General features: G+C 38.1%; 1 protein-coding gene across 1 annotated transcript in view; it reads left to right on the forward strand.

Annotated features, from left to right (window-relative positions):
- Positions 1 to 3,571: 3,571 nt before the first annotated feature.
- The window catches only part of KPNA3 (karyopherin subunit alpha 3), a 31,817-nt gene continuing 7,605 nt past the window's right edge, over positions 3,572 to 27,783 (forward strand). The window contains exons 1-11 of the mRNA XM_010174286.1: positions 3,572 to 3,598; positions 6,724 to 6,768; positions 16,810 to 16,899; positions 17,123 to 17,152; positions 17,244 to 17,296; positions 17,386 to 17,481; positions 19,825 to 19,910; positions 22,849 to 22,935; positions 23,331 to 23,500; positions 24,610 to 24,654; positions 27,341 to 27,472. Of these exons, the coding sequence (XP_010172588.1) occupies positions 3,572 to 3,598; positions 6,724 to 6,768; positions 16,810 to 16,899; positions 17,123 to 17,152; positions 17,244 to 17,296; positions 17,386 to 17,481; positions 19,825 to 19,910; positions 22,849 to 22,935; positions 23,331 to 23,500; positions 24,610 to 24,654; positions 27,341 to 27,472 (861 nt within the window). The remainder of the gene's footprint in view (positions 3,599 to 6,723; positions 6,769 to 16,809; positions 16,900 to 17,122; positions 17,153 to 17,243; positions 17,297 to 17,385; positions 17,482 to 19,824; positions 19,911 to 22,848; positions 22,936 to 23,330; positions 23,501 to 24,609; positions 24,655 to 27,340; positions 27,473 to 27,783) is intronic.

Genomic DNA, 27,783 nt, shown 5'->3' on the forward strand with positions numbered 1-27,783 from the left:
CATAGAATGGTTTGGATTGGAAGGGACCTTAAAGATCATCTAGTTCCAACCCCCCTGCCATCAGCAGGGACACCTTCCACTAGACCAGGTTGCTCAAAGCCTTATCCAGCCTGGCCTTAAACACTTCCAGGGAGGGGGCATCCACAACTTCCTTGGGCAACCTGTTCCAGTGTCTGACCACCCTCACAGTGAAGAACTTCTTCCTAATATCTAATCTAAACCTGCCCTCTTTCAGCTTATGATGTAGCTAAAAATCAGCAATTGATGTAGCTAAAAATCGTTAATATGTTTAAAATTCACACCACTTACTGTTGCAGCATTTGATTATTTTTTTCTGTACAGAGAATGTATGTTATTAAACACTTTGTACGTGAAACTTAATTTTTAATTTCATTTAAGAAATCTTTTTCCCAGCATAACAAAGGGAAGGTAACAACTTGAGCTTCTCGCTAGTTGTATCATTCACACATTTAAATAGGTTTCATTTTCTGATTTGTACTGTATCTGGGAATGAAGTAATCTTATCAGGTATCCAGAATTTCTTGTCTCTGGAAGTGATATACTTAAGGGACTTTGAAGTGCTTCTAATCAATTAAGACTGACTTTTAGATATGATGTAGAAATTTCAAGTTAACAGAAACCCTAAGACTAGTTCTGGTACTTCATTGTGAATGAGATCTAACTTGCATACAACAGTACCAATGTTTAAAATCCTTCTTTCATAAATAGAAGGACTGTTCTGACTGTTTTGTCTCCAATGCGGTTTTGTCCTTTTGAATTATCTTGAATTTTAACTTTTGTAGAGTTTTGCTTGTTTTGTTTCATACCCTCCCCAAGGGAAAACACACGATATTGCGTATTTGCTACAGAGGGTTTTGGAAAATGTGTTATCTTTTTCTGAGGTGCGTTATACGGGTACAGCTGATTGGTTTCAGGATTCTGTATTTATTTTTTAATTTTTTTACAGAAGCTATGTAAGTTGCCTTTTCAGGTAGTTTAATGTATTATCCAGTTAAACATTTTCTGTGTTAAACAAAGGCTCAAGAAGCCAGAGAAGCTTGCTAGACTTAATTCTCTCCTCTAGAATCTAAATACTATTAAAAACTTCAAAGTAATCTTTTTTTCATTTGCTACGAAGGTGCGGATGGTCCTTCTTAAGACATCAGGTGGTAGTGTTGCAGCAGTGGTACTTGCTCTTTAACATGTACTGAGTATCTTATGCACCTTTGTACGGGGTTTCACTTTTGGTACTTCATATGGTTGACCTAGAGGGTCCCAAATGTTAAGTCACTTAAAAGTAATTCTTTGAATGTGCTGGTGGTAGGGGTTACTGTTGCACTGATAGTTCAGAATTGCAGAGGGTTCTCTTTACCCATTGCTTATTGATATCAAGAGTTTTATGTACAGTTCTGTCTTCTCTCATAACCCAAATATCAGCTGAAAAAGCAAGAAGACATTTCCCTTCTCCACAGGTGGCTCTGAAATTGAGCTTTGAGTTTCTTGTCACCTTCTGGTTGGAAGAGAGATACCAGAGCTGAAACACTGATCTGATGAGGCTGGCTGTACTCTGTGTCACTTCTGCCCATCGAGTGTGTCAAAGGCAGTTTTACAGGGACTGAGGCATTCTTTGAAGCCTTATTTTGGGCATTGTCTTGAGGCTTGCTTTATTTTCAAGGTCTAGTGTCTCTTAAATCTTTTGCCAGCTTAGCATTTTTGTGTTTTGTATCAACCTGAAACAAGGTTCCCTTGCAGCCCTTAACACAACAGCCCTAATGTGCATAGTGATTAATTTTATATGCCAATAAAGAAAATTTCAGTTTTGATGGAACTAGGGATTATTTTTCTTTCAAGTGGAAGGTGTTAGGGAGAGATTCTTGGCACACAGCACTTGGTATCTGGCTTTGGAAAGGTATTCAGAAATTCAGGGTAGAAGTGAGAACAGTGATTTCTCTAAGAGCATCTAGTAGATCTTTTGGGTTTTTTCTGGTTTATTTTATAAAATAAAAAGCCAAGGAAATTGAAATTAGACATAGTGCTATACTTTTATTTTTGGCTTGTTACAAGACTTAACAGTACGTGGTACCTTACTGTGATTATGTCAGCCTGTCAAGCACACTGGTATGGAGTTGTTCTTCACAGATGGTGAACTGGGGAGAAGAAATCTCTTGTTATGAACTTAAGTCTGACTTGAGTCATGTGTAACAATGGAGATGCAAAGTTGTAGCACAACTTGGTAAGTGTTGTATGTTCTTGTTTCTTAATAGTACATGCTGACTGATAGTTACTACTAGTTTTTATTTTCTGCACCTTGCATATGGTGCATTAATACCACTGTGTTTAGGAGTGGCCTCATGGTTCAGGCTCTGCTGGAGTAAACTGTCATCATTTTTGTGATTTGTTGGGCTTTGCCTATGCTGAGTTTTTCCTTTCTGAGATTTGGAGTCTGATTTTATTTTATTTTATTTTTTAATTCAGTGAAACAGTTAAGATTTGTCTTGGGAGGCAGTTTTGAGATGTGCTGTTTCAGTGTGACATGAAGTGACTTGATCGAGTACAAGAAGCTGAGAAGTGACCATAGTCACATGCTCTGGGTGTCAAATGCTGTATTAGATCCATTGGTAACATCTTGCTGGGATGGACTTTAGCAGATGGTTGTCCTCCCAGCCTGAAGACTGGTAATGAATCTGTGGGGTTAAGTTGCAGAAGGATTTTGTCTCTTCTCTCTGTTTTAGCTGACCTGTGTTAGCTGGGGAAAATGTTTAACCTTTTTACTACTGTATAAATCTCTTGTAAATGCCTATCAGTTCCCTGTATTCTGGGGCTTGCAGGTGGTGTAAGTGTGGTATTCTGGTTACAGTGGTAATGCTTCCTTAAAGAGAGGCTTGTGGTGGTACTTAAGCCCTAACACTCTGCTTCTTTTATATGCTGTTGGATTATAGTATGTTTACTTCTGAGTATGTAGGAAGATGCTGATAACCTGCTGTATTTCTAAAATTCTTCATCCGAAACACAAGCTTTAAATACTTCCCTTTTAAGAAATGCCAAATCAGGACAAAAAATTAACTGGATGACTTAAGACTGGTTTTTGGGGAACAAAATTTGGTCTTTGCCAACCCCCTGCCACCAACAGATAAGGTTAGGAATTGTGCCTATCAGTATGCAAGTTTTGAAGTAAATCATGCAAAAGCCCAGCAGGAGAGTCCGTTATATAGCATGGTGCTATATGTATACCTGCATTTCCTGTCATCAAGTGAGGTTGAAGCATGTTTTTGGTCTTTAAGAGTATGGTCTCTCAAGGCAAGGGTGGCCAAATTGCAGGCGCCCAGATGTCTATCATAGAGCAGTCCATCACCAGTGTATCAGCTCCTGTGGTAAAGAGGAGAAAATCCAGGTGGGGAACAGTCTGAACAAATCCCAATTATCAGGCATAAACCTAAGAAATCAGGCCAGTGTCAAGTGCATACATGTGTTTTTCCTGTACAGTCTATAATTGCAACTATTGACATGTATGAAGTGGAATCCATGGTCTTAAATACATTGGTATGCAATGCTCATCTCGTATGTCGGGGACATGACGTGGAACACTAGTTTCATCAAGGTAGAAATACTGTCAGAGTACATCTGTCTGAGAGCACTGGTCGTGATCTGGCCATCAAGGCAACCAAGTTTAACTGCCAGAATGTGCCACAGACTCTTTAGGAGCTTCAGTCCAGTGTTCTTGTAGGAAGACTCTAGCCATAACACCGTGCTCCTGATTCTTGGATGATCCCGGTGACGCCGACATGCTGAATTTATTTAAAGATGCTGTGCCAGCAGGAAACTGCAAAACTGGGAGCCCTTGATTCAGTGGGGGCCAGATAACACTTATCAGTTCTGTGAGGTTGAGGCTAAGTGATCTCCTCAGTTATCAACCTACTTGCTCTGTGAATGGAAAAGCAGCTCTGGACATAGGGCTGAGTACTGCCTATTCTGACTTTTGAAGGAGGAAGGAAAAAAAGAACTGTACCAGAGCTGCTTTGAAAGAGAAACTACGTATAATAAGTTTAAAGGGAAATAGGAAAGCACAGCTAAAAGGGCAAAACCCAGTTAGTGTGGAAGTTGCCTTAAGATGCATATTAAAGCTCAGAAAATGTATGGTACTAGTCAGCAAAAAGGTCCACGTAGTCAATAACCTTTTCGAAGGATCTTTCTAAAGAGTGACAGCTTTGTAAATGAGGAGAAGATGGGAGATTCTTGCACATTAAATGTAAAGCCATAATGGAGTAGTCAAATATTTTGAAGATCAGTTTGATAAAAGCAAAAAACTAGTAAAAAAATATTAATGCAAAATTGCAGTCGGGTAGGATCAGTGGGGCTGAAATAATGGAAGTATGAAACAAGGATAAAACCCTAATTGAAAAGCTGAGTGAATTATTTGCCTTTAGAAAGAAGCTCAGTCTTCCCAGTAGAGCCTTTATGGATGGATGACTCTGAGTAACTGTTTTTAGTCAAAGCAGATTTTAGAGGAGATTTTAGAGTAAATTAATGAAATGAATAGTAATTCCTTGCTTGGGACTGCACTGTATTTGTGTTTTTCTAAACCAAAAATATTAAGCTGCTGAACTGAACGTAGCATATAGTCTTTCTTAAATCTGCTTTGCTTCCTGAAGAATGGTAGGTGGCAAATGTTATGGTTGTCCCCTAGAGAGCTTCAAATTTGGTCTGATTTTTCTGCTTAATAGAAAATATTCCAGATATTGTCACATAGATATATGAAAAATTCTAGAAGTAAATTGTAACTAGGAAGGAAATTGAAAAGTAAATTGTGCCTTGCATCCATTAAATTGCTGAGATTTCAAATTAGCACATACAATACTGGATTTTAGGGAGAAAATGCTAATGGATATTCAAGTTAACTTATTTGCATGTGAGGTACCCCTTAAAATTTAAGATAAATAGGAATAAAAGATTAGATTTTAGGGTGGAGTGAGGGGGTTGTTACTGGTGGGAAGTTCTATAAAGGACTTCGCTGTCTAGCACGTTTGGAGTGATGAAGAGAGAGAGCTTTTATAGCAGAAATCTGAGACAGCCTTGTCTAACTATATTTTTCTATTGAAATGCAGAGTTATACGGAATAAATATTGAAAAACACTTTCAGGCTATGTAGTGCCTTTGAATTTGATGCAGTTTTTAAGATTATTCAAATATAAAATTCTAATATAATGAGAAACTTGAATGACTGGTCTTGCTAGTTGAATGCAGTGACTTCTCAGGTTCTTCATTTGTCCATTCCCTACCTACCCAATGCGCTCCGGTTCCCCAGCAATCCAGTCCTGTTACGCTGAGCTTCTGCAGCAGGCTCAGGTGGTCACAAGAATCAAATGGTTTAGCAAAATAATGAGAAGGGGGGGAAAAAGTGTAGTTCTGGTGGATGCTCTAGTGTCCTCTTACTGTAATGAGGACTTGCTTTGTTTAAAGTAGTATAGTTCACACTTGCAGATGTAAAAGGAGAGTTGTGTCTGTGTTTACTGGAGTGAGTTGGTTATTTAAGCAGTGGACAAGAAGACAAGCCTTCCTTACTCGCAAGTCAACCTGAATAATTAAATGAACGCTGCTATGCAAACTAGTTGGGAACAGTGAAGCTACGATAATGTTCCTGTATGGATTCGTGTGTGAAGTCTGCTCATTTCACTTACCCATGTTGGAGCTCTAGCACGTTTGGTGTTTCCTCTGATGGGTGATGAGGAGTGTTGGTATTTTCTGTGTACTTCTGGTCTTCACTGATACTTTTTAACTTGGGGAGGTTATTTGCCCTAACTCATAAGGAACATGATAGTAGCAGTGAAGGTCAGTAGCAAGGATAGGACATAGAAAGTATTTTAAAAGGCTAATTTTAGTTAGTGTCGGTGATCTTTCTAGGCTGCTAGCGGTCATCCAGTCCTGATTTTCTCTGAATTGCATTCTGATGGTACATGTCTTTTCCACTGATTGTAAAGTGAACCTAGGGAGGTTGCCTTCACTAGGCTAAAATTGTTCTTTCTCAATCTTTTGAACTCTCTTAGCTAAGAGGTATAGCAGCATCCTAAGTGCCCAGTATCTTCAAGGAGCTGAGTTATTTGTGGACTGGTTTTCCTTTACAGTGTTCAGGTTATAGATCCTAAGCAGACTCAGTGTCACTGTGCTTTGTTTCCTTTTGCAACAAGCCTAGTCTGTCTTGTTGGCATTGAGCTCAGTCATATTCTGTCTGATTTTGGCCAGATAACTCATAGGTTATGTGTTTAGGTTGTGAATGTGGTCATACGTGAATATGAGACTGTCTAACCTGTATTTACTTCTTTTGATGTGCATGTATAAACACCTGGAGAATCATCCAGTGAAACTCTATGGGGTAGTCAATGTTTTCTGCCTTTGGGATACTTATTGTGGTTTATGACAAAGCTTTCTGTAAGGTGTATAATCTTAAAAAAACACGTAAAACATACCACCCTCCCCGCCTATGCCCACCACCCCCTGCCAGGGAAAAACAAAAAACCAAAAACCAAAACACCCCAACCCACCAAACAAAAAAACCCAACTTGCAAAAAGCAACTTATGCATCTTGCTAGGAAAGACTGAGTTATAAATTATGCACACTCTTTTCTTCATCTTTGATGAATAACTGCACTTTTGACCTAGAAACAACTGATTCCAAAACAGAATACTACTCTATTTACATACAAATATTTTTTTTCTTTTTATTTACAGACTATGAGAAGACACAGAAATGAAGTTACAATTGAATTGAGGAAGGTGAGTCTGTTTTTGTTTATCAACTGTGTTACTTTGATAATAAATGTTCTGGTGTCTTAGCTAAATACTTTGCTATAAACTTTGCTTTATGACCCCAAACTTATATAGAAAAGCTGTAAATTTGGAGACTATTAACTACAGATTCTAATATTAGTTTTACTCTCCAACTCCTTAAGCTCAGCACAGCAGAACAGTACTGCTTTACTCCAGTGTATCACTTGGAAATAATCCATATTCGGTTTCTGTACCAGTTCTCATATTGCTACAGTGAATCTGTCAGCTGTTCAAATATTTAAAGTCTCTGAATGGGGAAAAGGGAGTGTTTTAGCATTTAGAAAGTATGGATGTTCTTTTATTTTGTTTTCTGGAAGTTACTGCTTCTGTGCTGTAGAGGGAGTTAATTTTAGGGTCAGACTTCGGTTATATTGTGTAAATGGCAATATATCTGGGAAGATAATGACCATGAGAGGTGATTGAGTTCAGTGCTCTGCCTAAATACAGGATTTGTTACACTCTCATCATTCGTAACATTTCCATCAGCCTTTCTAGGCACCTTAAAGTCTTGCTTGCTTTCACAAGCTAAACTGTTCCTGGGCTGTGTGTGTAAAGAGAAGGGATAAACTTGTATCTGTCTTTGGGGTACCTTCAATATATTTGAGGACTGATACTGTCCCCTGTAGTTTTAAGCTGTTAAGACAAATTCTGTTCTTCACCCTTTCATTGATCATGCTGTTTCCTAGATTTGACTTGTTTCTGCTCCTCAGATCCAAATTGCCTGTTATCTTTCTGGAAGTGTGGAAGTCTTGAAGGATGCAGGCCACAGCTGAGGTTCAAATGGGACAGTGAAAAACAATTCTTAACACAGTATTCCTATTGAGTGTGTTGCTGACTTGGCACTTGGTCTGTGATCTGTTTTACCCTTCGGACACTTCTTACAGTACTGCACAGCAGGGATAGTTGTTTGTGTTCTCTATTTGCATAGTTAAATAAATGCAGAAGTTTTAAACACGATTGCTTCTTGTCTTTTGAATTACATCTGCTTTTTCCAGACTTAACTTAAATTTCCATTCTGTTCCCCAGTGTGCTTCAAGGCTTCCCCACCTTGGTATCACCCATGTTTTCTAGTGTTTTCATTAATGACTTGCTGAAAGTGTGTACTTTCAATATTCTAGATGTAGGCCAAGCTCCTTTGGGTCTCCTGTTTGATGCATATCTCCAGTTTGCCAGTTGAATCATTGAGAGTCTGATGGGGCTTACTTAGGAGTGCACACCCACCCAATTTAATCTTTTTTTTTATTATTTTTTCCACTATTTGCAAAATGAGAGACAAGAAAAAAGCCTTGCTAAAATCAAGGTGAAGGGTTTGTAAGTACAATTTATGGCACTTATCTCCTGATTGTGTAGGAGCTATGAGAAATCCTGTGCAAGTATTTTCCTGGGATCCTTCTGCTTTTCTTAAAAAAGAGACTCTTCTCCCCTGTGCCCACCCCCCAGGTCTTATAGAAAAATATCTGTATCTCATTACAATATAAAAAAAAATATTTGTATATTTTCCTGGGATCCTTCTGCTTCTCTTAAAAAAGAGACTCTTCTCCCCTGCGCCCCGCCCCCCAGGTCTTAAAGAAAAATATCTTTATCTCATTACAATATAAAAAAAAATATTTGTAAGATTCATCCTGAGACTATAAGAATCAGTTGAAGAAACCTAATTGGACCCAGATGACTGAAAAAAAAGTATCTTAATACTTACATGAGCATGATGTGTCATCTAAAAATTGTTTAATGCTTTCAGATTTTCCTGATCAAAGGAACTAGCTCAAGTTGTCTGAATGTGTTGTGTAGCTTAAGCTGGCTATGGCCTCATCAGTACTGGTAGGTGACCAAGGTGTGGAGAAAACTATTTCTACAGACAGTGGCAAGTACCAAGTGAAAAACTAAATCAGCCAGTTTTTGCTTAAAATGAGATTCAGGTAATACATTTTGGACTAGATGATCTTTTGAGGTCCCTTCCAATCCCTAACATTCTGTGATTTGGTGTCTGAATTCTCAGCAGTTGAAGCTTATGCTGACATGTTAGAGGCCGTCTCTGTTCAGAACTAGTGTGTTGGTGCAGTGTAAAACTTGCTGTGTAACTGAAATCTGTACTGGGAAGATCCATTCACAGCACCTGGGCAGCCTGTGACTGCCAGCAAAGCAACGCTGTAGAAGATGACTTGGCTAATGCAGCGTGTCTACGTACAGCTCGTTAAATTGAGACTGCATGTGAGCATTCCAGTGCAGTCTTTGGAGAGAACTTTGCAGTGCAAAGTGAGAATTTTAATTTTAATTTAATTCTCATAATTGGTTTTTGTAACAGGTCACAATTTCAAGGCCGTTTTATTACAGAAGCGTGGTGGGAAGCAAGTTATATGCTTAAGACAAGGCAATGGGTTGTTTTGTTTGTAAGGAATCTTGTATGTGCCAGTACTATGTGAGTGGAAATGAGGAAGAGGAAACCTATGAGTTGCTAGTGACTTCACTGAAAACTGCACGTGCAAAGGTCAGTTACACATTTAGAGAAGCTTCAGCAGGGGATGTAGGCCAGACTGTAAATCAAGAGTGAACGGCAGCTGCAGAACTCTTAAATGCAGGAAGTTGTGTTCTGCTGGAGTGTTTACTGAACATCTTCCACTGCAGAGTCCAGAAGAAGTCTGCTTTAATAAGAGATTCAGCATGTGTCCGAGTTGTTGGTTTGCAGCAACTGACCTGGTGCTGGTAGGCAACTGGTTTGCTGTGGGAAGTCTGTGGCAGATGTGAGGTCATTGCTTCTAGTGCAGAATTGGGACTGGAATGTAAAAGGATATATTTTATTAAGCTCCAGCAGCCGTAAGCATAAGCTGTAATATTACTTCAGTCTTCATCTGAACTGCGACCCTGGCATGAGTATGCCAGATTCAGGAAATGTCTGTGTTGGCAGGACCTTAGTAATCCACCCATGCCCCTCCAAAGAATGGGATATCTTCCCTGAATCCCAGCCATCCAGATGCTGACTATACACCTGGCTTTTGAAGAAAACAGGCAAATTGAGCATATTCTTGATGTGTACAGTTGACACACTGCGTAGTCATGGATTTGTCTTTTGAATCAACGTGGGTATAAATATCAAATGAATGGATCTGATGAAGTTGCTTACGTCTCTGTTTTGTAAGATGGAATAAAAAAAAAATACACCGCTTTGAACAGTAGTAAACAGTTTCTGTGTGCATCAGTGTGAGGTGTTTATTCTGTTGATTTTACAGACATCAAGGTGCATTTGCAACACATTCTGTGTTTCAAAATATATTATCTCTGTTCACTGTCCTTACACCACACCACAGCTCTTAGAAACTTTACTTTTTTCCTTTTTTTTTTTTTTTTTTCCTTTTCCCAATCATTTATCATTTGATAAGGAATTCAGCTAACAAAGCTGTCTCTGACATAGAAGGGTAGCAGTCATCTGGCAGAATCCTGTCCGAGGTATGAGTTGGCACCATGAGCCAGTCAGATGACACTCCTGATGGTCAGGTGCCTTTTTCTGATTCCATATTGACCTTGCTGAACATGTGTTTTATGCATTTTGGGAATGGCCCTACTACACTTCTGGAAAGATGGTCTTGATCTCTAGCTATATTGTAGTGCAACAGTGGGCCAAAGAGCTTAACAAGTCGTCTCTCTTTCCAGATAGGTAAGATAACAGTGTCAGTTTTGGTGATGGAGGCTGTCCCAGGATTTAGAATTTAAACTTCTCACTATAGTGTCTTGGTGAAGTCTGCTTTGGAATGTTTATCACTTAATTTCAGCATCACAGAAACCCAAAGGCTGCTCTGTTAGCAACAGGGACCCTGGAATTAATTGGCTGACCTAGCTGATAAGTCTCACTCTGAAGGCGAGTGGGGTGGGTGAGTAGTGGTTCAGATTCAGTTGTAAGTTTCCATATCTTAAGTGAATCCCTATCTGAAGTAGGGGCAATGGGTGTAAGGTGGAACACAGGAGGTTCCACTTAGGCGTGAGAAGAAACTTCTTTACAGTGAGGGTGACAGAGCACTGGAACAGGCTGCCCAGGGAGGTTGTGGAGTCTCCTTCTCTGGAGACATTCAAGACCTGCCTGGACGCCTTCCTGTGTAATTTCGTTTAGGTTCCTGCTCCGGCAGGGGGATTGGACTAGGTGATCTTTTGAGGTCCCTTCCAATCCCTAATATTCTGTGAGTCTGTGAATCCTGTAACTCCACTGCTGTGAGATATCCTTTGGTTCTGGGCACTTAATTTTCTGTGAGAAGGAGGCTTGACTTGAGCTGCTTTTGTGCTTTAAGAAAGGTAGTCCCTAGCCAGGTCAATGCCATGGTCATTGGGTTAGATGCCACCCTTCAAAGGAAGCCTTAACACTCCTAACCTCAGCAGAAACAGAGGATCTTGGCCTCCTTTAAGGCCTGCTAACTAACTGGAATCCTGAGAACTTCCAGGATCTCTCACAAGGTTTATTTTTGACTTTCTTGGCAAACTCAGCTGCCTCTGAGACCACATAGACATGAGCTCATGAAAGCTCTAATTGCCATTAAGTTTGATGCAAGGCAAAGCAATTATTTGCTAAACACGTGGTGGATTGAGGAGCCATGGGCATACGTCTTTTTTACCTCTCTGGCATATTGTACTTGTCCCTGCTCTGATCTTTCTTAAATAAGATTGATTATGTCCACAGTAGCTCCTAAATAAAGTAGTGAGGCTCTTCATCTTGCTGGGAGAGCTAGGGTGGGAAAAATCTTTTTCTGATTCTCAGGAAGTCTGAGAATGCAAAAGAAAAAAAAATAATCACATTTTCAGGTTCAGGATCGTAAAGCTTGCTTTGGTTACACATCTTTTACAGTTCAATGTGAATGTTTTCATTCACTGTAAAGTACATGTTTTAGGTGTAAGTCTACCAACTTCAAAGAGACAGCTACAGTCACGGGGAAACTGAAGCTCTATCACTGTGTTCTTCTAGAGGTTTCCCTATCCAGTGCCAGTGGTGCACATTCTTGGGAAAAAACTTGCATCTACCCTGCCTTGACTGATTCCTCAAAAAAAAAAAAAAACAAAGACCCTAGAAGGAAAATTATATTCTCGGAGTATTCTTCTGGAGACTTAGCTGAAAAGGGCTGTGAAGAAATTCCTTGGAGGCTTGATTGAATCCATTTTAGTAAGAACATACTTTTACCCAATTTAACAGGCCCCTGTGCTTGGGGCTGTGGGGCAACATGCTGGTGTACATCTATGTGTCTACTTATTTTTAGTGAACCTGCTTATTTTCTGAGAAAGATGTGCACTAGCCAAACAGGAACATTGTGACTGCTGTCTATTGTCGCAAAAGTGAGTTGCCAGAACTCAAATGTAAAGAAGTTGCCTTTGTTGTCTAATGGTGTATCTAGCTTTGCTCTTTATCTGAAGAGCTGTCTGGGAATCTGTTTGACTGCCTTTGGATACAAGGAGCCTAGTTCACTAAGCATGCAGGATTTAATTTTGATATCCATGGATTGTAGGATTGTCAGATTAACCTGTTCAGCCTTTTTTACAGGTTTACAGGGTTTTTTTAAACTCTCTGTAGTTGTTAATGAGTTCTAAGTGAGTAGAGCCAACTAATGGTCCTTTCCTAACCATTAAAGAGATGGAATCTTTCCCCGGATTCATATCCAAAAGCTGTTACTAGAAATTCACTCAGGTTCTTGTCAAGAGACCTGGTCCTGTAGTGGAATTTAAACCTAGATTATGTATGTTTGAGGGGCCAGAAGTGGAAACATTATTCCTTTGTTACCATCTTCACCACTGGTGGCCTCCCAGTGGGATATCTCCACTCCCGATAGCTGCAGAACAGTTAGTTGGAGCTCTGTTTTATTTCACCTCTCAGCATGCTGCTGCCATTAGGAGAACAGTCCCTCAGTGCCTGTTCATCTGGGGATTCATGGGATTCTCTTCCAGGTAAATGGAGTTTTTGTGAGGAGTACTGTTTGGAGATACCCACTGCATCAATGTACACATGGGGAATTGCCTGAAAGAGAGAGACAAGTTACTGTTTGTTACTGTTCTTCTGTAACTATATGTTCATTTACAACCTGCCCTCCTTTCCTCTTTGTCCAAGTCCCTGGAAGATTTCTAGGGAAGTGGAAGAACTTAAAAAAAAGTGTTCATCACCAACTCTGTGGCCACAAGAAGAGAGAATTTGTGCATTCCCCTCTAAATACTGCTCAAGCAAATTATTTCAGCTAATGGTACTTGTATAGAAGTGCGCTCACTGTGAATAAGCATGAAGTATGTATCAAATAATGGTTACAGGCAGGTATTCTTTCTTCAGGTGAAGTGGCATGGAATAATCCAGTGCTTTGTCCACTGACATGCTCTAGACTTACTGCCTTGTGTGTGTGGAAGGTGATTTTCCAGCTTTTTGGCTGCTGGAGGCCATGCAGCTTATTCCTGCCGTTCTGTGAGGATGCTGTTCAGTCACCCACAGTGGGACTCTTGCTTTGTTCCAACTCTGTTCTCTGTGTTGTGTTGGAGGTTTGGACTAGATGACCTTTAAAGGTCACTTCCAACCCAAACCATTTTATGATTCACTGTTGTAATCCAGCTGCTGCCACCAGATATTTCAGGTTGCTTGAGAGAGGATCTCAAGATACACCTTAATCCCTGCTTTCTAGGGTAGCTGGGGACCATAACCCTTATATTACACTCTAGTAGAAGCACAGCCCTGACAAACACTGATCACTCAGAACGATGTAATTGTATATGTTGAAGAGACACACACATCTGTAGAGGGATACATGTTGAGTGCCATAGTTGTTGCAGTGTGACTTTGCTTTCTGCATCCAAAAACTTCTAGATCTTTCAAGCTAGAAGATGCATTATGTTGTTTCAGCTGTTTCTGGTTAATGTCTTTTTTTGGGAGGAAAAGTATTGAGGGTGGAAGTAATGTGTGTGATAGATGTGGCTCACAGGTATGTGAATATCTAATATTCTTTCCATTTTAATAATTCAGTCTTCATTCCAGGTGGATGCCATCTATTTAATGTCAACACAATTGAGAAGACTTTGGCCTTATTTAAGTTTCCACTTACAATAGGAGTGAAGTAGTATGACTTTAAATGGCTCTTACATACCCTCTGCATTTTGGAGTGATTTCAGTTGAAGCTCTCCGGGGTGCATCCATTCTGTGCTAGTATAGGTGCTTTTGTGGGGAGCAACATGGAATGGTGGTCTACCAGTTTCTCTCCCCAAATATGGGGACAGTTCCTTAAGGTCAGAGGATTCAGTGGTGGGGCAATCTGATAATACAGTGTGAAAGGTGTGAAATGCCTAAATGGGAGAATCTACTGTTTGGGCTCTTTAAAAGCTTTATCTTTTTTTACTGACAGAAGAAACTGTAAAATAACAAATGAGTTAATGTGACATTTCCTGACTAGAATTTTCTTTTCAGTAAGTTCAATAAAAAGTTTGTTGGCTAAATTATTGACTATTCTAGGTATTTCATCATCTTTCGTATCAAAGGATCTGCAAGAGGCCTGCATTTAAAAGGCTTTTTTACAGAAATTTAAAAGTAAAGATCACCTGTCTTTATTGCAAGATCTTGCAAAACACATAGTTGAGTGCCACTGATACTGAATCATTTGTTTGAAAAACAAGTAGATGTCACCAGGTGAATCAGCGTGGACAACAGTTCTTACATCAAACATATTCTACAAAAACCCTGCAAAGGTCTTTCCCTGAATTTTCTGAGCATGTGATGTAGGAGGAACAGAATCAGAAAACCCTGCATTGTACCACAGTAGTTTGCTGTGAATGACAAGTAAACTGGATCTTTCCCAGTAAGTGGTTTAATATGAATCATTTCACTTGCTCCAGCAGACCGTTGGTGACAGTTCTGGACTAAGATCCCAGTTCCTTCAGGCTGCACCTTTTCTGTAGACGTGGAATGTCTGCTGGGCCAGTGTCTGCACCCTCAGAACTAAATATGTTTCCCTGTACATTCACACGTGCGTGGACTCGCACCACCGCGAGCTGTGACAGTACCTGAGGGTGGGAGGAGGAGGACAGTACGACTGAAGACATCAGGACGTTCCTCCAGCTTCAGTCCCTTCTGCCAGGGTTGGCATGTTTTACCAGAACAGCACAGCTGATCCTGTAGAAGCCATTCATGCAAGGCAGGAAGGAGGCCCTTCCTCCATGGGGGGGTATGTGTAGTAGCTGTGCACTGAAGAAAGTTGACCTGTGCGTGGAGAGGGCCTCGGGAAACCGAGTTTGGTCCCTGCAGTTGCCAAAGCATAGGCTGTGGTTTAGACAAACAGTAGGAAAAGGAATTGTATTTCAGCAAAGCCAGGTTAACTGGGGCTGAATGTTGTTTGCTCCTTACTCAAAATGGCAATGCCAAGTTCTTAGTGTGGAAAAATAAGAAAAATATATTGTAGGTCTTTCTGGTGAATGCATCTTTCAGTGTGCGCCTGCCCGATGCACTTTGTCTGCATGACACTATTTTCTCAGCATTTAACTGCCTGATCATTTCCATCTTCCTTCTCTCCAGAAACACTTGACAACTAAACACCTTTAGTGCTTGTCTGTGTGGATGTGCTCTGAGTAGGCTCCCGTAGCTAGTCCAGGTGATCTTGTGCACTCTTTGGGGATTAGGCTCTGTACTTAGACTTGACAAAAGTTAAACTATGCCATGTTTGTGGAATGTTGTCTTCTGCATTAAAGGGCTGTTTAATTCTGATGCTTGTTCATTGTTTTAGCATTGTCTTATCTGAAAAAAATAAATACCATATTTCAAACTGAGGCTGGAAAAGTTGTTTTAAATTATTTTAGAAATGTCTGTGAAGTAAGAAAATCCCAGAAATTTTGGACCTGAAGTTGCTGTTTTTTCTAACATATAATAAAATAAAATATTGGAGATTCCTTCAGAACATTATTCTGTTTAGAGGCTTTTTTATATTTTACAAGCAGAGTGTGATATATAGTCAGTTCTGTTTGGCTATCAGATAATTGTTTGGCGACTGAAAAGCTTGCATTTCCTTGCTAATATAGTAGATTTGGTTTAGGTATTGTAGCTGTTTGCTACACCTTTTCAATGTTTTGTTCAGATATACATGCTGCATCATCATCTTCCATCGCCCTTTCTATCATTGATTATACCTCTAGACATACCAAACAAAAGATTAAGTCTAAAATTTAGAAAAGACCGCTTCATACTTCTGAAAAGGCCAGGTTGGATGGGGCTTTGAGCAACCTGGTCTAGTGGAAGGTGTCCCTGCTGATGGCAGGGGGGTTGGAACTAGAAGATCTTTAAGGTCTCTTCCAACCCAAACCATTCCATGATTCTATGATAAATATACTTTTACAACATTTTAAATTTGTAAAAAAGTGCATTTGGATACAGTTACAATTGATTATTTGATTCCTTTCTTTTTAAATTAGGACTTTAGGTGTTAGATTATTCTAATTAAGCAAGGTAGAAATGTTAAATGAGTACTTTACCACTGAAAAGGTATTTTTTTCTTCAGTAATTCCTTAAAGACTGGAGGGTGGTTTGTTTTAAGTCAGAAATTAGACTAACAGTGTGAGTGGGAAATATTACATGTGTCAGCGTACGTAATATTACGTCAGAAATATTACATGGAGCATACTGCTTTACATGCAAGAGGAAAATACATGTAACCAGGAACTTTGAAGGAGGTTTAGCTGAAAACCGATCTTACACTCAAAAATAATTTCTGTTATGTGTGGCTAAATGTTAGTATCATGCAGAGCTAAGTGTATGTTGAATGTCTGTTAGAAAATTGATCCCCAGACTGGAAGTTTTAATCCATTCAAGTGTCATGGATTGTCATAGTTCTGCCTGTGATTAGCAAACTGCTAGATTCTTCCAACACTGTAAATTGTATTTGCAGTTAGAAATGCCTTTATGAAAGCAATCTTATCTAAACTTCTGTTTTGAAAGGGACCGTTACATCATCATCCTGTACTAATAAGCATTAAGTGTCTTTATTTTTCATCATTTCTTTACAGAACAAAAGAGATGAACATCTTTTGAAAAAAAGAAATGTTCCCCAAGAAGAAAGTTTAGAAGATTCTGATGTTGATGCTGACTTCAAAGCAGTAAGTTCCTTGATTCTAGAACTATTTTGAAAACTTTGGTGTTTTCTCTGTTGTTGTCTCAAAACAATATAGTCTGGTTTTACTTTAACTCTGGAAGTCTTGCAATTATTTGAAAGTAGAATTATGAACTGATAGGCTGTTAAAAATAGTTTGATTGTATTAAATTTTTAAAAAGAATTTAACTCAGCAACAAAATTACTAAAACTTTCTTTTTCTTTTCAAGCAAAATGTAACACTAGAAGCTATACTGCAGGTATGTTACATTTAAGTATTTTTTTTTGTTACAAGTGCATGTTCTGTGCATTTTTAGGTTTTACTGGTTTTGTTTTATGTTTTTTTTCCAGAATGCCACAAGTGACAACCCAGTGATCCAACTGAGTGCTGTCCAAGCCGCAAGGTAAAAATAAATATGGGCACAGAAATACATTTCCTACACATTTCTCATTATGAAAGTTACTTACTTTACTTTTACATTTAATTTCACAGAAAGCTCCTATCCAGTGACAGAAATCCACCTATTGATGACTTAATAAAATCAGGAATTTTACCAATTCTGGTAAAATGCCTAGAAAGGGATGATAAGTAAGTATACTTTTAAAAATGTTCACGTTTACTGAAAATCTGCATCCAAAAACCCATCTAATTATTTCAAATGCAACTGAGGATTCATAGCACCGTATAATCTGACACACTGGATCACATTCTGTGATGATAAACCATAAGTTCTCCAGGAATATTTGTTCTGCCACTGAAATGTCATTTTAGTTCTTAGAGCTTGCATGAGTATATCCAGCTAATGAAGAAAACCTTACTGAGTTTCTCATTGTTTTTGAATATTTCAGACTTTTTTGTTAACAGTTTTTAAGAAACTTGACTCAGACTTTGTGTGCATATTTGTGGGAAGGCAGAGAACACGCTGGTTGTGAACAGGGCTCTTCTCTTTGCCAGAATACACTTGTCTTTTTCATTAAGGTTATTAGCTTCAGTTTCTATCTGCTTTTGTTCTTACTGCAAGGTGGGTTTCCTTCTGACTCTGTGCTGCTCCCTCACATGATGGTACAACACAGTGAGCATGCTCTGGGTTATGATTCTTTGTTGGAAAACAAGATCTTCAGTAAAGGACGTAGAGAACATTGAGCATGTAGTTGCAAGAATTTAATGACATGTAAGAAAAACGCCATATTCCACAATCCATGAGCCCATTATTCAGATAGATGAGGTACATTTGAGGTAAATGTTTCAGCCTATCTTTGGTCTCAACCAGCCATAAATGTATTTACAGTATTTCTGTTTTCAAGGTTATTTCTGCATCCACAAGGGCTAGAGACTTCAAAAATGCTTATTGGCATTTTGAGTATAATTTGGTGGTTGCAAAAACATGAAGTGCGAGTAGCTTTGTTTCTAGCTTGTTTAACAAAGCAGTTGCTTAGAAGGCAGTTGGCAATAGTGTTCAAAGCAGGATAGCGTTTTAAACTGGGTCACGAATGCCTGTCTGCTCTAAAAGTAGGTGGTTCAGTGCTGTGAAAATTCTTTTAATTTGAATTTTCTGTCTATGTTTTGTATAATTTGCCTTGTAAATGTTTAATAAGCCTTTTGAAATTGAACTCAACATTTTCTTAATCAGTCCTTTTAATTGTGATTGATTGCTGTATAATATGTGGTAGAGGTAAATTCTACAAAGACTTTGTTTAACAGATTGTTAAATCTGTTGTTCCTGTTATAATTGAAAGCTTATCACAAAAGGAAGAAAAGAAGGACCAACCTAGAACTAGAATTTTAATGTATTTGGTCCTAGAATGTAAAGGTTTATAGATAGCTGCTGGCAGGTGCTATTTGTTTTTACAAATCCTTATTTACACATCTTGGACCCCCCTATCTAGTTCTTTTCCAGTCCCATCCCCAATAAAAACTTAAAATGCTTTGGAAACTAATGCACAAAAAAAGCTTAAAAGAAGCAGGTGCTATGGCTATATATAAACCATAATTCATAAAGACCCAAAAAAGCATGGACCTTAAAAATAGTCACCTAACAGGAAATATTCTCTGCTCCTCCCAAAGCCAGACACCTTACTGTTAATACTAACCACCATTAACTGTAAACTCTTCTATAGCTTTTAGAACTCTTAACCTTTAGCATTTTCTTGAACAACACTTTCCATGCAGACTGTTTTACTAAACTGCTGTGGGCATAGACAGCAGTTGACAGACATCTTGGAAGAAATGTTGTCCCAGCTTTCATGCTATTTGTAACTAATTTTATCTGCATTTAATAAGTCAGTTTTAATACAGGTATGATGCTGTCTTTTGATACTGGTGCTAGGTCTTTCCCGTGTCTATGATGGAGCAGAAAAATGTCTATCCAAGTACACCAGCTTACACTTGATCTGGGATATAATGTTAGAAGGGCCAAGTTTTTATTAGTTATGGCCAGACATGATTAATTTATTGAGAATTACTAATGGCAGCAAGACAGTTGTACTTTCTTCACTGAATATGAATGGTGATTGCATCAGTTGCATGTGAGGAGGTCTCTTTTACCCATTAGAAAGGCATAATTAAATTTTATTCTGAAGGGTGCTAGAAATTGTTCCTAGAGAAGAGATGACTAGTTGACTAGAGTAGTGGTGAGCTTCACTGGTTGGTAGGTGCTTCAACAGGTATTATTGCTTTTATTTTTTTTTATTACTAATATGAAGTCAGAGTGATGAGTGGTTTACAAAAGGTTACAGAATATATATTTTTTTTCTTATAGCTTTTCCTCTGAAATGTCCAGGCTTAGAGGGTTTTTTAAAAAACTTTTAGTGCAGTGGCACTGCTTAAATGTAGAGTGTCTCAGAGTGGATACGGCTAGTAATGCTGAAATGAACCACGAAATAATCTGCAGATCATGTTTCAACTTATTACTATAAAATTATTTCATTACAGTCCTTCATTACAATTTGAAGCTGCATGGGCATTGACTAACATAGCATCAGGCACTTCTGCACAGACTCAAGCTGTTGTACAGTCCAGTAAGTAATACAGTTTGGTTTTTGGGGGGTGGTGGATGTTGTGGGTAAAAGGGAAAAGGGGCTATTTGGATAACAAATGCCATTTGTTATAAAAACCATTTAATAAATGCATATCTGTCCTCTTTCTCAAAAAAAATCTACATTTATTCTTAAACATTAATCTGTTTGTCACTAACAATTAATATTAAGGATCTCAGACCTGATTTTCCCATAAAGAAGACAGAGAATGACAGGTGATATAATGAGTAGGACAAAAAATGTTAGTCCTTTCTAATTCTTGGGTCAGTTTGTGAAATCATGTACTGTTAATTCTCCTCTGGCCAAAACTTATGTTAGAAAGTAATTCTTTCTACCTCAAAGGTATGTTCCTAAATCTTATTAAAGCTGTTAAATACATGTAGTTATGTAAGGTTGCCCATTTAAATACAGTTAAGAAAATACCATACTTCCCTTCACCATATGATCAATATCTCCTATACACACTGTGGTTGTTGTGCTGCCTTCACTTGTTTAACCAACCAGTAAGACTTCCATTATGAAAAGAGAAATAAACTCTGAACTTAATTGAAGATAAATTATTTAAATTAATTTTTCAGGATTATATGTATAGCTTTTATGTATCAGCATGCTTATCTTAAAACAATCACCTTTATGCTAAATACAACATTTTGTCATTAAACGGGAGACTGTAGATAAGCAATTATATAATGAATTATCTTGCCTTATTAATATTCAATGTTTTTATATGGGAAAATAGTGACTTAGTTATTTGATTCTTTTATTTAAGTGTATGAACCTGCCCTTTCTGCCCTTCAAATCAAAGTGCTGTACATTTTAATAGCTAATAAAATATCTCACTAATTGTTAGATTCTACCTAGATAAGATATTGCACCGATAGAATGAGAATGTTTATCAAAATGAGCTTTGGATAAAAATCCAGAGCCTTTTAAAAAAAATAAACATCCGAATTTGTTTCAAAAAATCCTGATGTGATTTGGGCACTTCTGATTTTAGATTGCTTTTGTGGTGTCTAAATATCTTTGAAAATTTCTTTGTTTTCTTCCTTTTTCAAGTTCCACAGTGTTATCATATTTGAATGAATGAATCTAGTGAAAAGGCTGTTTATAGTATTAGCTTTGCAGAAAAAAATCTGGAAAAAATCTTAACTTAAAAATTAAAAATAAAACAAAAATATGTGCAGCACAGTCAAAAGCATTGCTGTTGCCTGAACAACTACTAGAAGTTCAAGCTGGAATATGTCTCTCCCAAAATCTGTTTAGCTAATGCTTGAAAAGAAAAAAATGTGATAAAATGACTTTAAAGAAGGAAAAAATATTTTCCAAGCTTTACTTCTGGAGAGAAAATGGAAGAAGTTTAGTCTAAGTTGCTGCTTTGGCTGGGAGATGACTGAGGGAAAACAGCCTTTTAACTCTACTCCCTTTTGATAAGGGGTGGTTTGAGGAAACAAAGCGGTAGGCCCTTGCAGCTATAGAAGGGGCTGATGCAGCCTAAATACAAAAGAAGGCAGCCTCCTGCCATCAAGAGGGACAGATGGCGTTTGGAGGGCCCAGGAAAAGAGAAGTACTGTGCACACAGAATAGGTCTTGGCTGGAGCAAATTTGGAGCAGAAGTAATTAATTTTTTGAGAGCAGTAGATTGAATAACCTGCAGCTCGCGCTTCCTCAGGCTGTCCTCCTGCCTGAATGCTGATATGAAATAATTTCATTTGTGCTTTTGGAAAGCATACCAGGATTGCAATCTAATATAAACTATATACTTGACCCTCCTCTCTGAGATATACTGAATACACGTGTGGCTGAAGCGTAATCTCAGTAATCACTGAGAAGGAAGCTAGAGTATTCCACTTGAGCTAATGGAAGTGAGATGGTTGTTACAAGAATGGAGAGAGTGTTCTTAAGCAACGATGTGTTGCTGTCCCTCCTAACTTGTCACTTGTAGGCAATTGCTGAATTATTCATCTAGGGTGGGGGAGGAATTTTAGGTTGTCTTTATTCTTCTTTGTTCTGTGTTTTTCAGGACAACACATCAGGGGCTTTTGGCTCGTTATCACATATTAAGTTAGCAACAGAGTATTTGTTCACAGTTGCTCACAAATTATGTTGCAATTTTTTAAAATTTCTGAAGCTATTTCTACAAGAAAAAAACATTATTTCCTTCAACAGTATATAAATTGATCTATTTTACTTCGCTGAGAAAGACTATAGGATGAGTATGATCATATATAGATTTAAAAAAACTGCTGCAAGAATTACTCTTTCAAACAGTTGAGATTGTCTGAAGGGAAGTAGTGCATGGGAATAGTAGAGGGATGGTTTCTTAGCTCTGTTAAACGTATTTAATTCAGCAGAGACTGATATCTAAAATCAGTACCACTTCCTTAATCTGCTATGTTGCACGTGTTGTATAAGAGCAAATTAAAACGTGTCTTGGGACTGGCAGATGGGTGTGAATCTTCACTGCATATGGAAACTAACTATAGCCACCTCTTGGGAAGAAGCTGTTTTTCTTAAAGTCAAGATTTGAGGCATGTTTGCACGAGTAGGCATGTCGTTCTGCTAGGTGTGTATTGTGATCTCGGATCAGTGTAAAATCTGAATTACAGATTTTAATTAATTAAACCTAGCACCTACATGCTTGAGGCTTTTGAATATCACTTTGAGAAAGACAGGGAAATGTTTAAACGTGGGGAGCATTGTTGTTTAATAGTTACTTTTTCTTAAGTCTATTCTCCTCCCTCTCTGGATATGTATAGAAATGTTTGACTGAGGTTTTGAATGCTCTTCATAATAGAAACATGTATCTTGGTATAAGGCATGGCATCAAAAGTGTTGTGTTTTGCATTAATCAGTGAAAGTATTGTGTATATACCATATACCATGTTCCAGTAAAAACAAATCTGATCTTTGCATTCTATAGATGCAGTACCCCTCTTCTTGAGACTACTTCATTCGCCACACCAGAATGTTTGTGAGCAAGCTGTCTGGGCTCTCGGAAATATTATAGGTAACTCTTGTTGTTACAATGATTTGAATTCAGGGAGTGTTTCACTTTAGAATTTGACTTTTTGAACATCGGCATTATCATATCAGACTATGTTTCCTCTAAATTCTGTGGCTTAATATAATTTTTCATGTGGCCAGGATTACATATGTACATCCTATTTTTTTTCTGAAGAATAGTATCACTTGCTGCACAAAATATTAACAGGAATAAATGTTGTGTCTTGTAAAATATACATACTTATCTGTACGTATGTATATTTAGTTGAACACGACCTTTTAGTAGTAGACTACTGGTGAGGAAACATAGAATTTCAGTATCCCAACATGTCATTGCATACATTTCAAGATTTTCCATTTTTAATGTAATTTCTTTTACAACAATTTTCATTTCTGTAGGTGATGGTCCTCAGTGTAGAGATTATGTCATATCACTGGGAGTTGTCAAACCTCTTCTGTCCTTCATCAATCCCTCCATTCCCATCACCTTCCTTCGGAACGTCACATGGGTCATTGTAAATCTCTGCAGGAATAAGGACCCCCCACCGCCTATGGAGACAGTTCAGGAGGTAAATAAAGAATTATGAGACAGATAATTTTTTATACGCTGGACTAGAAGCCAAATATTTTACATTGTCATACTATGGACTTATGCATGTTTTTTGCCACTATTATGCCACTTACCAGTTGTTAAATGAAGAGATCTGACCAATTTGATGCTTCTTACTAAGGCAGTAATACCGGTATTTGTGACATCTGAAACTGAGTAAGACTAAAGACTGATAAGCCATATATTAAAATGGACACAACAAAAAATTAACACACTAAAAAGTGTTAACATACGGAGCATTTTATGTTTTTATCAATAAAGGCTATGAACATGATTCTATATATAGAAGTATTCAAATGTGATTATTTTCAGTAAGAGGAAATGTAAGGAAACTAGTGAATGTAGTCTGTGTTTTGACTAGCTGTGAACGTGCAGTGTCAAGGCCCCACTTGAGAAGCATCTGAAAATACTTTTAAACTGGTGAACAGAGCAAGTGCTCTGTTTATAGAGCTAGTAAAGTGATGCTACTTGACTAGAACTGTAGTTGTAATGTACGTAAAGCTCATTAAGATAAATTCCAAAGTGTAGATACAGTTTTTGAAGCCTTGCCAAGTATAATATTGTGATCAACTAAACTTTAATTAATTTTTTAAAATTAAGCAGAGAACAGGGAAAATTTACAAATAATATTTACCAGATAGAAACTGTTCTAAGCAGTCTTACCATGGCTCAGTTCTATATTTTCTTCATACACGAATACAAAAATAAATTTTACTGTAATCCAAGAGGATTTTATATATTGATATGAGGCTAATGATTTTTATTATATTGTGTGGTAAAAAAGCTTTCAAAATAGCAGGGGGATGTCTTATCTCTGTTTCCTTGTTTTCCCTCAAAATATAGTCTGCTCTCTGTGTGTCCTTGAAATATAGTACTGTCTTGTATTTTTACAAATTTTAAATATAATATGTATATTTTTATACATTGAGGGAATTACCAGCTGCGGGGAAGTGTGTGGATGCAACATGCTAATGCAATCTCAAGCTAAGCTTTGTGACTGCAGTGCTTGGATTCATGATTGTACAGCCAATATTATTCTACTGTAATGACTGATGAACTTCTTTTCAGATTTTGCCAGCATTGTGTGTTCTCATTTACCACACAGATATAAACGTAAGTAATTTCTAAAGTTTCTTTGTTTTCTCTGAAGAGAAAATGCTGCAGGATTGTGTTTAAGTGGCAATCTTGTCTTTGTGTGTTAATTTATGTATAACTGGGTAGTAAATGCACAATTAAATATGAAAAGTAATATAATTGTAGCCATTCAGAGCATGAAAAAGGAAGTGCAAGCACCATTTCTGACATCTTTTCTAAAAGTTTTTTTTACCCTTTACATTGGAAACTACATTTAAAAAATCCTATGTTGCGGATTTGAGCACTAGAAATTTAAAGTACCAGTGTTATCATCAGCTTCAGTTTAGTTCTGCCCCAACTTATAATTTTGCATAGATGGTATAGAATGCATGTGTAGAAAAAATATGTATAATTCTACATATCAGTCCAAATATTGTGATCATATGGGTAAATCTGACTTTTGCAATAACCTGTTGGGCGTCTGACTTCACAACCCGTTTAACTAAGGAAATCACATACAAAAATATACTGCAATAAACAGCAATAAACTATTGTTTTGTGGCGCCTTTGACAAATTTTCTTCAAGTTTTTAATACTAAACCTTCAGTACTTCCCACATTCCTGATCCATGGATTTACATATATTTTCTAAGTCCTAGAGGGGTGGACTTACTTCCTGAAGTCTTATATTGGGACTTCAGGAACAAAGGTCTGTGTAACTAAGGGATACTGAGCTGCTCTCCTCCTCACTCCTCCTCTCAAGAGTTTGTAGTGTCTTTTGACTCTTGCTCCCCGTAGTGATCCTTGAGTTTAGGGAAGCAGGAATTGAACCCTTGTGGTGGGTCTGGGGATAGAGTGTAAGATTGGTGGAACCGTCTTTCATTAGTTCCATGCTGTGGTGGTGGTGTTTCTGCTGCTCTTTTAATGGTGAAGTGGGCTTGGTTCCACAAAATATTTGCAAACAGTTTAATTTGGGATTTTGCCATGATTTCCCCAGTGTAATAGGAGTGGGAGACAGCACATGGTGACTTTCCAATTTGTAATTTGGACAAACCTGAATGGAAATTCATAGCAAAATCAAACATACTTTAAACCCATAGGCTTTTTTTCCCTGCCAAATTTGAAAGCTTTAGCAAGCAATGATTGTGTGAGAGCTTCTGGAAGTAGATATGAGACTATGTGATGCCAGGTTTTGACTGATCTCAATTAGGGTGCCCATCTCTTTGATCCTGAGAGTCAGGTGCTAGTTTGGAGGTACCAGTCTGGTCCCAGCCTCTCTGTACTGGAGCAGCAAGCCTATCTTTGGAGATGAGTCAGTGATGCAGGTAGGTCAGCCAACAGTCCTGTGAGTGCTTCTGGCGGCTGCTGCTCTCATCACCAACAGGGCTGTGGGGCAGCAAACCGGTGAGGCACCATCGCTCACTGCTTCTGCTGCGATACTGGCTCCACTGCAGCACGTTCTGCTGTCCCTGTGACATTGGCAGGTGAGGGCAGCAGCAGGCTGTGTCAAGAAAGCAGTAGGTCTGTGCTGTCCAGTCCCTGGAGCTGGGTGGAAGCAGCCTGTGGGTCATGACTTTAAAGTCCTTCCTACATTTCAGTACTGGAGGATTTAGCTATCTTAATAGCTGGACACTTTAAATGGGTGTCTATTTTAAAAGTAGAGTAGATCTAGGTACCTCAGCAGATTATGTCCTCAGTGAGGGCCAGATTTCTCTGCCTGCAGTTCCTAACATCATCTGGAAGTGATGTGATAGCCCTCTTTCTGCTGGCTTTGTTTCTGCTTCAGATACTACCTTTCAATGACTGTAACTTTCTTTTTTTGAGGGCTCTCAAATCATCCTTATCAAGTCCTCAGTGACCTAGTCTTTATTTTATTTTCCTGGGTTTTAGCTGTTTTTAAACTGTTCAAGTCTCCTTATCCTTGCCCCCCAATCTTCTCCCCTATGTGTGTGGGGGAAGTGAGTGAACGGCTGTGTTGGCTGCTAGCCAAGGGCTAGCCCCATGAAACTATCACATTTAAGATACTAAGATTGCCCTGCATAATAGTAATTTCTCTGTGGGTTCTTGCTTCACTTGAACAGTTGCCACCTTACAGTAGTTGCTAGTCCATTAGTTGGTATAAGAACTCCTTTCCTTTGCTGTTAGATTTTAATCTTAATATGAAGGCAGGAAAAGGCGTACATCCAGAATAGTTTGCAGTGTCACTTCAGAACTGCACTATGGATCAGAAGTGCTAAGGTGTAGATAGATGGATTAAAGACTGAAGGAACTTATGTATTCTGTAATCAAAAGATAGCACAGCTAAGAAATTATAGCAGGGTTAGGAGTCTGGGTTGGTATTTCCTTCAGAAAGTTACTAGCATAACTACTTATTTGAGCTGGTTGTCTATCTTTGAAATGCAAATCAAGCCCAGCAGTTTACCTTTGTGAGAAGTTGTATGCTCTCACTTTAAGCATCAAAATGTGGTATTTAATTTAAAAAAAATGAGAGGACATATTGAAATTATTATTATGGAACAAATGACCCCAGTTTTAATAGTTGTACATAATAATCTAACATTTTACTAATTAGGTCTCGTCATAACGTTGAGTTTTTCCTGTAACTAAATTGCATGCTTTCCCCGCCCCCCCACCCCCTGACATGTGGAATGTTGATCACTAGATTAAGCCTGTGTTATATGGATTTTACTGTTCAATGTGTAAACAATGTTCTTTCCAATTTGTAGATTCTTGTGGACACTGTTTGGGCTTTGTCCTACTTAACAGACGGTGGAAATGAACAGATACAAATGGTGATTGATTCAGGAGTTGTACCTTTTCTAGTTCCCCTTCTGAGTCATCAGGAGGTTAAAGTTCAAGTAAGTCTGGCTCAGTGGCTATTGAATAGTCCTTTGTAAGCTATTTTCTAAAAAATGTGCCTTAGAGTATCAGTTAGTGGAGTACAAAGATGAGCATTTATAGCTACATTTGTTGCAGTTAAAACTGAACAAAAAATGTTACCTACACTGAGGAAAAAAGATTATTGCAATTAAAGAAAACTTGAACAAAACAGTTCTAATATAGTTTTAAGTAAAGTGACAGGTTAAACATTAACTTCCATTGTGTTAACCAGGGATGCTTTCCATTTTGAATCCTAAAATATTTAATGACAACAGATCTTACGTTTTCC

Source organism: Antrostomus carolinensis, unplaced genomic scaffold (assembly GCF_000700745.2).
Source record: "Antrostomus carolinensis isolate BGI_N321 unplaced genomic scaffold, ASM70074v2 scaffold1098, whole genome shotgun sequence".
Taxonomy (NCBI): domain Eukaryota; kingdom Metazoa; phylum Chordata; class Aves; order Caprimulgiformes; family Caprimulgidae; genus Antrostomus; species Antrostomus carolinensis.